The following is a 13,418-nucleotide window of genomic DNA, read 5'->3' on the forward strand; positions in this document are numbered from 1 at the left end:
GATAGACGTTCGACCCTACCGACAATAACTTGACCCCACCCGTACGACATCGTACTACCGAACATCCATACAAGCTTCGCAAGTTATGCCTCAAACTTTTCACTCACCAACTTTCCCCACAATAGTGTAAAACATGGTCATACCAACGTTGCCTCGGCATGGGTATATACCGCACTGGGGGCATCGTTATAGGGGTGCCTTGGATAGACTTGTACCACTAGCCGAGACACCATGCTGGGTCGGGAAATGTTCACGCACCGCAATCGGTACCAGTGCCGGGTGTCGGTCATATTCCGATGGGGGGTAACCCTACTATTGAACTCGTACTTGTACTTGGGCCGTGCGTAAGGTGTTGGTTATTTCAATAGTTGGTTACTTGTTTCAATAGTTGAACGTTTTTCAATAGTTGAACTTTTTTCCAATAGTTGATCCGTAGGTAAAGATGATGATGTGTGACCAATGTGTGAATGTGTTTTTTTTTCAATAGTCATGTACGCGCCGATGTCGATGTTATACACACTGCGTACTGCGGGTGAGAAATAAAACAAACTGTTGCGTGCTGTATGCTGGGGGGACTTGGACGCTTTCTAGGACTTGGTGTTATTGCCGACGGGGCATACACTGCGTACTGCGGATGCTGGCTCGCGCAGCGCTGTTGTGTGCTGTATGCTGGGGGGACTTGGACGCTTTCTGGGACTTGGTGTTATTGCCGACGGGGCACACACTGCGTACTGCGGATGCTGGCTCGCGCAGCGCTGTTGTGTGCTGTATGCTGGGGGGACTTGGACGCTTTCTGGGACTTGGTGTTATTGCCGACGGGGCACACACTGCGTACTGCGGATGCTGGCTCGCGCAGCGCTGTTGTGTGCTGTATGCTGGGGGGACTTGGACGCTTTCTGGGACTTAGTGTTATTGTCGGCGGGGCAGTGTTATACACATTGCGTACTGCGGGTGCTGGTGTGCGGGTGTTGTGCACTTGAGACTTGTCATTCCAGGACATGGAATGGTTTCACACACACACGCGGTTGCATACTACCAGGCGCAGGATGAAATAAAAAAAAGGAAAGTAATATCCAGCGAGGGGAATGGCTTCACACACGCACTTGGTGTTATAGCATTATCGTACTTATCGCCGATGCTGCGTACTGCGGGCGTTGGCTCGCGCAGACTGTTGTGTGCTGTGTTGTGCTGGGGGACAACACTTGACAGTTGTTATTCCAGGCCATGGGATGATTTCACACACACGCACGATTGCATACTACCAGGCGCAATGCGATTTAATGAAAAAAGAGAGAAGCCGCCAGCGCGGGCAGCACTAAGCTACCACGGTGGGACTTCTCTCTTACGGGACACGACGCACCCGCCCATCACATAGCGCATCGCAAGGGCAAGACTGCACAAGCTACTGTGCCGCGCCGATGCTGATGGGGCATTGTTACACGTACTGCGTGCTGGGTCGCGCAGTGAGAAATTGAACAAACTGTTGTGCTGTTGTGCTGTGCTGTGCTGGGGGGGGGAACTTTTCCAAAACATGCTACTTTGCATTCCAGGACATGGTGCACAGCTTATGCCGCTAGCAGAGACACCTTGTTCGATCGGGGCAACTTGGGACACCGTAATCAGTACCAGTGCCGGGTGTGGGTCGGATTCCGATGGGGGTGATCCGGGAACATATTTCTTGGACTTAGAATATTGTTCGGACTTAGAATTTTTTCGACTTATGACCTCGTTTCTGGGACTTAGCCGTAGAACCAGATGTAATGCGTGTTGCATAGATTAAGGCGCAGGGGAATTTAATAAAAAAGAGAGAAGCCCCACACATTTAGGGGGGCTTCTCTCTTTTTTGTTGGACGATACACAACACATAACATACATGACATAACACTGACCTAGAAGCAGTATTTACCACCGTACTTGATGACCCGCTTCCACCTCGCAGGTAGGGAATCTATGCCTCTGGCATAGAACGTAGGAGGCTTGCTCTCGAAGAACTCTTTTAGGAATGCGCTCATCTCATCCTTAGTCTTGAAGAGTTTATTCCTAAGCTTATTACTCAATGACCTGAATAAATGGTAGTCCGATGGACTGATGTCTGGTGAGTAAGGAGGATGGTTCAATATGTTAAATCCCAGGCTCCTCGCCTTATCTATCGTTTCATGTGCCCTATGGCACGGAGCGTTATCGTGTAGTAGGGGTACCGGCCTATGTTTACTCACTCCCAGTATACCAGCCACCTTTTCCAGCTGCTTCTGATATCGTTTACGATTAACAGATACACCCTTGTCTAGCAATTCCCAGTGTATAATGCCTCGTCGATTCCAAAACACACAGAGCATGTTCCACTTGCGATTCATCCTGTCTTTGGCGATTGTCTTCGCCATGGCGCCTTTTTCGATCCAATGTATGCCTCTGTAAGGCGCAAACATGGGTATCTTCGATTCATCACAAGTGACCAAATTATCGAGCATACCCTGGTCTCGTTCACTTTGTCTGAGTAGTCGTTGGGCTAGTTTCACCCGCTTTGCAAGGTTGACTGGGTCTAGCTTGTGTGGGTGGTATCCCATTCTTCTGGGCACATAGTTTAGTTTATGCAACGATCGCTTAACAGTCGCTGCCGAACAGTTGTATTTCTGGGCCATAGACCTCGTAGATTGCTGGCTGTTTTGTTTCACATCAGCAAGCAGTGTTGCTGTGTTATCGATTGCCTTCGGACGGCCTTTGCGTGGACGATCCGCGCAGTTCCTGTCGGTATCGAACCTTTTGTACCACATCGTAACCGTTCTACGAGTAACAGTTTGTCCATATGTGGAATTCAATGCCAAGAGGGTGTCCGACACTGAATCACCCATGTCGTAGTGGTGCAAGATGAACGTTCTTGTTTCAGTTCTAGATAGTCTTATGGTTTGTATATCATATTGACTAGCATCTATCGGCTCTAGGACAACTCTGAGTTCTTTCGGAGAGTCTAATTGGATCGTCTGCTGTGTATCAAACGACTCTATGTCTACAGAAGGGGACTGGGGTAGTTGCTCTAGCATCACTCTGGATGACGATGCTAGTGGTTCCCATGATACTGATAAGGGTGGCGTTGCTAATGGGTGGTCAGACCATTGCTGCTCACTATTCGATTCCACGTGTAGTGGGTCTTGTGTCATTTCGGATGAAGATGGCGATGCTAATGGGTGGTCAGACCATTGCTGCTCGCATTTCGATTCTTCGTACAGTGGGTCTTGTGTCCTTTCGGATGGCGATGACGGTGCTAATGGGTGGTCAGACCATTGCTGCTCGCTCTTCGATTCTTCATCCGGATTTATATCTATAACCGGAGAAGGGGATAGCGATGAGGACGAGGACGAGGACGATGATGATGAGGACGATGATGATGAGGACGATGAAGACGATGAGGACGACGATGCCACTGAGTTCGCACAACAAGGACACTTCTTAGGGTGACGAATACGCTTCGATCTTCGCATTGGGTTGGTTTTGCTTTTCATGTGGTTCCCACGAGTCGCTAGGGAAAATATATGGTCGACTGTGGACTACCCTGCCATACCACAGCAAGGGCAACATTACTGTGAGGTTTGCCCCGGTACCCCACAGGGTCCGTTCGCGGCTTCATATTTGTATCGCCCCTTCCACCATTCAACTATCGGCATGGATCGTATACACACCTTAAGCTTTGGGGCCCGAGTGCCCCCTTCTCTGTCTGCATACGACCTAAGGTCCCACCGAGGTTGGTTACTCGATCTTTCCGAAGGTTGCTCGTATCCCATCATAGGCTATCATCATAAATGGATCATCATAATGAGTTCTATGTTCGCTGTATTCAGCCATTTACCGACCACTGTTTAATATATACATGTGGCCCCGAAAGCAGTGTATAAGTATTGATCCATCCTTTCCAAAACTTTTGCAACACACCAATATATATATATATATATATATATATATATATATATATATATATATATATATATATATATATATATATATATATATATATATATATATATATATATATATATATATGGTTAAGGATTTAAAAAAAAAAAGAAAAAGTATAATTGTATATCTGCCATAAGGGCAGAGTGCGATCCTCTTGATATGGACATTGAATCTGATGTTTCCTCCTCACTAACTACTGAGAAGTCGCTTAAACGCGTTCCCCCCTCAGACGATGTCTTTTCAGAGGAAGAGTTACTCAACCTCAACAAGCCTCCTTCAAGAAAATTGGCAAACTTTTCCACTTCGCCCCCTCAATCTCCCGCTCCCGCTTCCGATTATCTCCCGAACTTGTCTCCCAGCCCAACTGTTCCCGCTCCCGCTCAACAATCGACCTCGTCCTCCCCCTCAGTTGTCCCCTCTCCGCGTGATAAAGTCTATCCAGAAGATGTATCTGGATCTGGCCCATGGGTTGTTTTTTTCCGGCCAAAACCCAACGGGAAATCGCTCAACGTCATTCAGATCATGAAAGATCTGACAAAAAATTATTCCTCCGTGGTCGAAATTAGAAAGGTTCAACCGAATAAACTGCGTGTTGTCGTGGCTGATCGGAAGCAAGCGAACGAGAGTGTTGTCGATAATAGGTTCGTACTAGAATATCGCGTCTATGTGCCCTACCATAACGTAGAAATTTCGGGGGTGATTACAGAAACGGGTTTGACGAGCGCATTAATAAAAGAGGGAGATGGCAGATTTAAAAAGCTCCCTTTGACGAAAGTTTAAATTTTGGACTGCCATCAATTAGGAAAAGTGTCCCAGGAAGAGGGATAAACAAAATTCACGCCGTCCGACTCGTTTCGAGTAACTTTTGCTGGTTCCGCCCTCCCTGACTACGTTATGGTGGACAAATTGAGGCTTCCGCTGCGTCTCTTCGTGCCAAAGCCCATGACTTGCAACAAATGCAGGTCAGTTGGTCACACAGCAGACTACTGCGCCAACAAGGAGCGCTGTGCCACTTGCGGAGAGCATCATGTGGGCAAATCCTGCAGTGCTACTGAGCATAAGTGTCCATATTGCGGGGGGACCCCACATGAGCTCTCAGCTTGTGAAACTTACAAGAGTCGCTGGAAGCAACATCCAATCTCCTCACACAATATCTTTTCCACGTTGCCAGTTGACGAAATGGAAGCGGACACAGCTCACGGGGGTACACCGTTTATTTCCCAAGGGAATCCCCGGCGCAAAAATGTGACCACTCCCAAAATTCAATCACAAGTCCCTCCGGTGATATCCCCTGTTAGCTTGCCTAAAAAAACGAGTGCAGCGGACAAGCAAAATCAGGTTCCTTCTGGCTTCCGTGGGAATAGTTCACCTTCGAACGACCCAGCACTCGAGGGGACATCAAAAACCCCAACTGTCCCTATTTTTCCGTCCAGCTCAACTTCCCAATCGGGATTTATAAAGTTGTCTGACCTTTTGGATCAAATTTTCAAGTGTTTTAACGTTTCCGACTCCATCAGAACCATTGTCATTTCAATGCTTCCAGTATTAAAGACAATTTTGCAACAATTGATGCAAACATGGCCCCTCCTTGCAATGATTATCTCTCTTGATGTCTAATTTAAATAGAGAGGTCGGAGAGATCACTGTTTTACAGTGGAATTGTCGTAGTCTTATCCCTAAATTGGATACATTCAAATTTTTAATTCATAAGTTCAATTGTGATGTTTTTTCTCTGTCCGAAACTTGGCTTTCTTCGCGAGATGATCTCTCTTTCCATGATTTCAATATTATAATATTATACAATATTATAATATTAGACCGTGATGACAGATACGGAGGAGTGCTATTGGGGATTAATAAGTGCCACTCATTTTTTTCGAATTGACCTTCCACCTATTGGAGGGATTGAAGCTGTTGCTTGTCATGCAAACATCAGAGGCAAAGACCTCTGTATTGTCAGCTTGTATTGGCTTCCGAGAGTTGCGGTTAGCCGCAAGCAACTTGTTGACATGTGCTCACTCCTTCCTGAGCCACGATTGATCTTGGGAGACTTCAACTCTCACGGAACTGCCTGGGGGGAACAGTACGACGACAATCGTTCATTGTTGATATATGACCTTTGTAACAGCTTCAATATGACCGTTTTGAACACTGGGGAAACAACACGTGTACCTAAACCTCCTGCTATCCCAAGTCTTGACCTCTCGCTTTGCTCGAATTCACTATTGTTAGATTGCAAGTGGAATGTAATCCAGGACCCCAACGGTAGTGATCACTTGCCAATCAAAATTTCCATCAGCATTGGGTCGAATTCTTCTGAATCTATAAACATGGCATATGACCTCACAAGACAAATTGACTGGAAAAAGTATGCGGACGCGATTGCTCTAGCCATCAATTCCAGAGATGGTTTACCTCCATTGGAGGAGTATAACTTCCTTTCTCGTTTGATCTATGACAGTGCGGTTCGCGCTCAAACGAAACCCATTCCAGGTTCCACCATTTCCCGAAAGCCTCCCAATCTATGGTGGGATAGCCAATGTTCCAAGCTTTATATAGAAAAATCGAATGCATTTAAAGCTTTTCGGAAAAGTGGAACTCCTGAAAATTTTCAAACGTATTTAGCCCTTGAGCATCAGTTCAAAAATTTTATCAAAGGGAAAAAACGTGCTTATTGGCGAAATTTCGTGGGAGGTTTGTCACGAGAAACGTCAATGAAAAAATTATGGAAAGTGGCTCGAAACATGAGAAATCGCTCTTCAATGAATGAAAGCGAAGAATATTCACATCGATGGATTTTTAATTTTGCACGAAAGGTTTGTCCCGATTCCGCTCCCGTGCAAAAAATTGTTCGAGATATACCACAAGATAGGTGCGATCTTGATTCTGTGTTTTCGATGGTAGAATTCTTTCTTGCTCTCTTTTCATGTAACAATTCTGCTCCGGGATAGGATCAAATTAAGTTCAACTTGTTGAAAAACCTCCCTGATGTGGCGAAACATCGCTTGTTGAATTTAATCAATCGGTTTCTGGAACATAATATTGTTCCAGATGATTGGAGACAAGTACGAGTTATAGCTATTCAAAAATCCGGAAAACCCGCGCCCGACTTCAATTCGTACCACCCAATAGCAATGCTGTCTTGTATACGGAAATTGTTGGAGGAAATGATCTTGTTTCGCCTTGATCGATGGGTTGAAACGAATGGTCTACTCTCAGATACACAATATGGGTTCCACAGGGGCAAGGGGACCAATGATTGTCTTGCGTTGCTTTCTTCAGAAATTCAAATGGCTTACGCCGAAAAAAAACAAATGGCTTCAGTATTCTTGGACATAAAGGGGGCCTTTGATTCAGTTTCAATAGAGGTCCTGTCAGACAAATTACACTCCTGGGGTCTGCCGCCTCTATTGAATAATATGTTATATAACTTGTTTTGTGAGAAACATTTGAATTTTTCTCACGGGGATTCGACAGTATGCCTCCTACATGGGGCTCCCCCAGGGCTCATGTTTAAGCCCCCTTTTGTACAACTTCTATGTTAGCGACATCGACAATTGCCTTACACAAAATTGCAGCCTAAGACAACTTGCAGATGATGGAGTGGTGTCTGTCGTAGGATCAAACGAATCCGACCTGCAAGGACCCTTACAAGATACTTTGAACAATTTTTCAACCTGGGCCATTGGGCTAGGGATCGAGTTCTCCACGGAGAAAACAGAGATGGTGGTTTTTTCTAGGAAGCATAGACCAACAAAACCAAAGCTTCAACTTTTGGGTAAACCGATCACTCATGCTATGTCATTCAAGTATCTTGGGGTATGGTTCGACTCCAAATGTACTTGGGGGGCCCATATTAGGTATCTGAGTAAAAAATGTCAACAAAGAATAAACTTTCTCGCTTCAAGATCGCTTCAATTTATTATCTCTTCGGTTCCTCATCCGGTGTAAGGTTATGAACCCATTGGTGATCGGAAATTTTTAGCAGCTGATCGAGCTAAATTTTCATTCTGGATTCATGAGCTCATTTCATGAATTCGTCTCCATGCAGGTTGATCCTTCTTCGTATATTCCCAACCGTGTTTGTTTTCCTTACTACATCAATTCCTCTGTGCATTTTGATCTGTCCATGAAGCAGGATATCCATGGAATTATCATCGATCGGGGATCGTTCCTACGATTTTCGAAGCAAAGTATGGGCGTGTCAATTGTGATAATATGTACTTTACTAATGGGTCCTCTATGAATGAGTCCACAGGATTTGAGTGTTCAACAAATTTTTTAGCACCTCACACAGTCTTCAGTATCCTTGCTCAGTGTATATTGCTGAATTGGCAGCAATACACTGGGCGCTGGACAGCGTCGCCTCACGACCTGTTGAACACTATTAGGCCAGGCGCAAATTGAGACGCGTATAGCGCGAGTAACTTGCCGCAATATAGCGCCTGTTTTTGTGGCTAATGAAAACAGATAGAACGGCGCAAATTGGCCAGATGACGCGAGATTGTGGAGCGCTCGTGAGACACGACTCGTGTGACGCTGTGGCTGAACCACAGTTTCTCGTGCTGGTCGTACCGGTCGGGTGATTGTGTTAGTAAATAAATATATCGCGCAAATCTGTGTGAATCAGACATTGTTTGCGAGTGGCACGTTATTTACACCAAACTGCGACTGAATATGCGCTCCACCACGCTACGTTTGTGGCACGTATGAGTCGTGTTGGTAGTCTCGTGTTCGTTGATGAGCGCAATACGCTTCTCAATTTGCGCCTAGCCTTACATTGTAACGGATAGTCTGAGCTCGGTCGAAGTTATCCGTTCAGTGAGGTCGGAAAAGCAATCGCCGTACTTCCTTGAGAGAATACGAGAAATTTTGAGTGCTTTATCCAGACGCTGTTATGTCGGGACCCTTTGTCTGGGTCCCTTCACATTGCTCAATTCCGGGTAATGAGAGGGCTGACTCATTAGCAAAGGTAGGTGCAATTGAAGGCGAAATTTATCAGCGTAAAATCGCCTTCAATGAATTTTATTCTTTAGCTCGTAAAAATACCATCGTTAACTGGCAACGCAAATGGAACGAAGATGAATTGGGCCGGTGGCTCCACTCAATTATCCCTAAGGTTAGCCTCAATCCGTGGTTCAAAAGTCCGGACTTGAGTCGGGACTTTATTCGCACCTTCTCCCGACTCATGTCCAATCACTGTTCGTTATGGCGTGTTTACATTAGGGAGATCTATAGCTATAGATGGATTTATTCTCGTGAAAATAGGTGTAAACGGGTGAGAATAAATATGATACACTTATTCGTGGTATATATAACTTGAATAAATTCAGCATATGTAAACGCTTGTGAATTTCTCACTGGTGAGAAATCACTAAAGTTGGATGCAGTTCTACTTCAGGTGAATAAATTCACCGAAAATATGAATATATTCATTATAGAAGTTCACGCTAGTGTAAACGGTTGATGCGATTTCTATAAATCTCATCATATTTCTTCACATGAATATATCACTGGTCTAAACCCACCCTTAGACGCGCTGCTTTTTCGTTTTAATCTTGCCGACAGCAATCTCTGCGGTTGTGGCCATGGTTACCACGACATCGAACACGTTGTTTGGTCGTGCGAGTTGTATCTTGTCGCCAGATTGAATTTAGAAAACTCCCTTCGGGCTGGAGGAAAGCAGTCCAATGTGCCGGTGAGAGATGTGTTGGCTCGGTTAGACCTTGATTACATGTCCCAAATATATGTTTTCCTTAAAGCTATCGATCTTCGAGTGTGATTGTTCATACATCCTTTTCCCCTCCTTTTCGTCCTTCGCGAGCTATCGGTTCCCTTCCTACTAACATTAGAATAAGTTAAATTGTAAATACATATTAGATGTAAGGATAGTTTTAAGAATTGAGTGTGAAGTGTCAGTGTGAATGAGAATGTGAATGTGAATGTGAGTGCGAGTGTAAACACAAATCTCCTTACATCCCATCCTTTTCCTAATGAAAATGTGTCATCCTTCTAAACTAGAGTCGACCGCGAGTAATCGGTTTCCTATTTCATTAACCATAGAATTAAGGAAACAACATGTTGATATATGCTAGTTGAAATATAGTTAAGAGTTTGGCTCCTTTAAACTTATGTAACTGAGCCTGTAAAAATAAACGGATTAATAAAAAAAAATGTTTGCTGGGTAGTTTCCTCCGATATGATGTTGAAGACATTTTTCCGTACCATTTCGTGGCATCCCTGTCGTCAATATTCTTTTGTCGGACAAAAATGTCAACATCTAGATGGATTCTGCAAACGTTTGTTGTGTTTTGAGCTGAGAGTTTTGAGTGCAAACAAATATTTATGAACGGTTAGTTCATTGCGAGCAACGTGCTAATAATAGTTTTATCGAATATGCTGCTGATAAACGGCTAGAAATGGATTACAAGAATAAAATTATTCTCGCCCCAATGGTACGGGTTGGTACCCTGCCGATGAGGTTGATGGCCCTTTCCTACGGTGCAGATATTGTATACACGGAGGAAATAATTGACTGGAAACTGCTCAAAGCTGAACGGCGTGTGAATGGTAATATGGTACAATGTGACTTAAATTCTATAAATAATGTGACTTTGTTTTATCAAGATGTGTTGAAAACAGTTGACTATGTAGATAAAACGGACGGAACTGTTATCTTTCGCACGTGTGAGCAAGAGCAGAGCAAGGTGGTCCTTCAGCTAGGAACAGCAAACGCAGAGAGAGCGTTACAGGTCTGTTTGAAAATCCAGAAGGACATTGCTGCAATCGATATAAATATGGGTTGTCCAAAGGATTTCTCCATAAAGGGAGGAATGGGGGTAGCGCTCCTGTATGACGTTGATCGAGCGAAAGGTATACTCAAAACACTGGTGGATAATCTTAGCATTCCTGTTACATGCAAAATTCGAATAATGCCACAGCTGGAAGACTCAATTAAAACGGCCAAAGAGCTTGAATCGACGGGCATTGCAGCGATTGCTGTTCACGGTAGAACAAAAATAGAACGACCGCGCCATCCTGTTCATCCTGGTAATAGAAATGAGCTTTATACGTTAAACCATAAATTTAATGATGTTCTCATTTAGATGTTATCAGGGAAATCGCACAAGTGTTGAGGATTCCCGTCATAGCAAATGGTGGCTCCCAAGAGATGCATAGACGGGCTGACATCGTGAAATTCAGGAATGCTTGCGGCGCAAGTAGTGTTATGGTCGCAAGGGCTGCCCAGTGGAATTGTTCCATATTTCGCGACGAAGGACCGCTACCAATAGAGGAAATTATACACGAGTATTTGAAATTGTCGGTGGATTACGATAATTCGCCATCCAACACAAAGTACTGTGTTCAAATGATGCTAAGAGAACTGCAGGAAACAACACTGGGCAGGAAGTTTTTGGATAGTCAAACGCTAGAGCAAATCTGGTAACATTTGGTTTCTATATTCGCTGGTTCGTATGCACATTGTCTTTTTTGTATTCTCTTCTAGTGATGTGTGGGATCTAGGTCAGTATTGCAGAAGGAAACAGCTGGAATACCACAATGCTGGTATGCATGGCCGCCGCCAGGCATGTCCACAATCAGAAAGAAGTGAAGAAACTGAGAGCTGCCCGGTGAAAAAGATGAAGATTTCTGATGAAGCTGTAGAAAATGATTTAATACAGCATAATGTGAGCTTCATCAGAGTCAACTACAATGATGGTAAGTTTTAAATAGTTTACTCATTTTGTGAGCAATCATTTATATCCATTCTTGTAGATGTACAATTACCTAAGAGTAGACTGTATATTTATACAGTAAAAAACAACCTGAAACTACCCAAATACGAGGTGATACATAAGGATAAACTGTTTCGTGCGATTGTTCAAGTGGGGGATAAGAAATATAGCAGCACATTTTGGGAAAAGAATAAAAAGTTTGCGGAACAAGCGGCGGCATTGACGTGTCTCCTTCACTTAGGTATCGAGCTGAAGGAGAAGTTAATCGAAAATGGTTCCATGATAGCTTGAATGAACAACAAAGAAAAAAAAACTATGCTCAGGATTTATGATAAATTCGTGTATATTGACGTTAGTGTAATTAGCAAAACTTTTATTTTATTTCAATTTCGATAGAATCTATTATAATTGCTTAGGCGTTTTTCATAAATATAAGATAAAGATGAAATATACTGCTAAAATGCTGTAATCAATTGGTTCATATTATTAGGGACAACCGCATTCTTCCACGATCATCTTCGAAATGTCCTGTTTGATGACACGTGAGTCTGGTCCATAAAATATGAGTGACATAGGGGAGTACTTTGTGGGCGCGCAGCATTGATGTATACCCGTAACTTGTCCGTGTCGTCTGTATTCATCCACCACGTATTGATATTCCGCCGAAAATTTATCCGGTAAAAGGCAACTTCCCTTGCAATAATTTGCATAGTATCCGTGAGGTCGTATGATCCAATCGTCCCACTTCAGTGCCTTGAAATCAACGTAGAATTTTTGCTTACAACATTGCTCATTCGGTGCGCCAGTACAATCGAGTGCCCGCCTCCGAAGTCTTTTCACGTGGTTAGTAGCCAGACTGACGAACAAATACGGTCGGTTGTAATCGACAAAGTTCTCCGGTTTCATTTTCGAATTGATCTTTTGTGCCTTAATAAACGATTCCTTCACTTTGTTTTGGTTTTCATCGAACAGATGGATGGTTATTTTGTTACCGCAACCGGAACAATCGACAAACAGACGTAAACTGTCGTTTGTTTTCTCCGAATGCCACCCTCGTACAGCGTTTGTTACATCTATCTCCTGCCATCCCAGTTTATCGACAGAAATCGTGTGTTTTGTTACCATGGCCGTATGTTTGGAGAATTCCTGTAATTTGGAGAAAAAAATGAATAAGAACAGTCCAACTAGGATCTACAGACACTTGCCTCTTCATCGTTGAGAACGTTCTTAGAACCACTGATCAAACGGAAAATCCATAGAATTAGATTCTTATTCCCAAACGGAGACCACATAGTGTCCATGTTTTTCAGCTTCAATTCCAAACGGATCCAAAGAGTTGCGTTGTATATCCGTATCCCATGCATCGTGGAAGGCAACGAGTTGAGTGAGGGAAACACGAAAAACTGATGACCGGGAGCGGCTTCACCTGAACCAGGTTCAGTGATGGTGTTTGGGAACAGAAGAAATGAGTGTTAGTTTATACCTGAACCTGAATTAACGTGCAACAGATGAAATCTAATAGCTCATATCACTTTATGCTTCATTCGTTTTTGGCTACAGTCGTGTTCAATAAATGATGTGAAAATGTATGAATAAATAAATTAAAGTAGAATAATCTTGTTTTTAAATATTTGCTCGTGCTCCGAATCCCATGGTCAGCTCAGTTTGGAATACTGCATCGCCATCGTCCGCCGTAGGCATCAATAGTTTGAATATCTGTGAAAGATTGAGAAA

At 43.7% G+C, this 13,418-nt stretch overlaps 2 protein-coding genes across 6 annotated transcripts in view; one reads left to right on the top strand and one right to left on the bottom strand.

The window, feature by feature from the left end:
• Positions 1–10,259: 10,259 nt before the first annotated feature.
• On the top strand, positions 10,260–12,132 carry LOC129763017 (tRNA-dihydrouridine(20) synthase [NAD(P)+]-like). Of its 2 annotated transcripts, none has more exons than XM_055761722.1 (5): positions 10,260–10,518; positions 10,576–10,998; positions 11,055–11,391; positions 11,456–11,667; positions 11,764–12,132. In XM_055761722.1, the coding sequence occupies exons 1-5, from the start codon at positions 10,368–10,370 to the stop codon at positions 11,973–11,975; spliced, it is 1,335 nt and encodes a 444-aa protein (XP_055617697.1). In that variant the 5' UTR covers positions 10,260–10,367; the 3' UTR covers positions 11,976–12,132. The 2 variants fall into 2 exon arrangements, with proteins under 2 accessions (XP_055617697.1, XP_055617696.1); XM_055761721.1 differs by having other exon boundaries at positions 11,725–12,130.
• LOC129763019 (inhibin beta chain-like) overlaps positions 12,047–13,418 on the bottom strand; it is a 108,406-nt gene continuing 107,034 nt past the window's right edge. For all 4 annotated transcript variants that reach the window (XM_055761726.1, XM_055761727.1, XM_055761724.1 and 1 more), the window contains 2 exons: positions 12,890–13,400; positions 12,047–12,830 (listed from right to left, as the gene is read on the bottom strand). In XM_055761726.1, coding sequence (XP_055617701.1) covers positions 12,171–12,830; positions 12,890–13,048 — 819 coding nt within the window. In that variant the 5' untranslated portion in view covers positions 13,049–13,400 and the 3' untranslated portion in view covers positions 12,047–12,170. The remainder of the gene's footprint in view (positions 12,831–12,889; positions 13,401–13,418) is intronic.

This window comes from Toxorhynchites rutilus, chromosome 1 (genome assembly GCF_029784135.1).
Source record: "Toxorhynchites rutilus septentrionalis strain SRP chromosome 1, ASM2978413v1, whole genome shotgun sequence".
Lineage (NCBI taxonomy): Eukaryota > Metazoa > Arthropoda > Insecta > Diptera > Culicidae > Toxorhynchites > Toxorhynchites rutilus.

What these genes read in the sequence shown, in the direction of transcription:
- LOC129763017 (XM_055761721.1), top strand. Translation starts at nt 10,368, where the DNA reads ATGGATTACAAGAATAAAATTATTCTCGCCCCAATGGTACGGGTTGGT. An exon ending in AGCTGAACGGCGTGTGAATG is followed by an intron (nt 10,519 to 10,575) that starts GTAATATGGTAC and finishes TGTTTTATCAAG; the next exon opens with ATGTGTTGAAAACAGTTGAC. An exon ending in CAAACGCTAGAGCAAATCTG is followed by an intron (nt 11,392 to 11,455) that starts GTAACATTTGGT and finishes ATTCTCTTCTAG; the next exon opens with TGATGTGTGGGATCTAGGTC.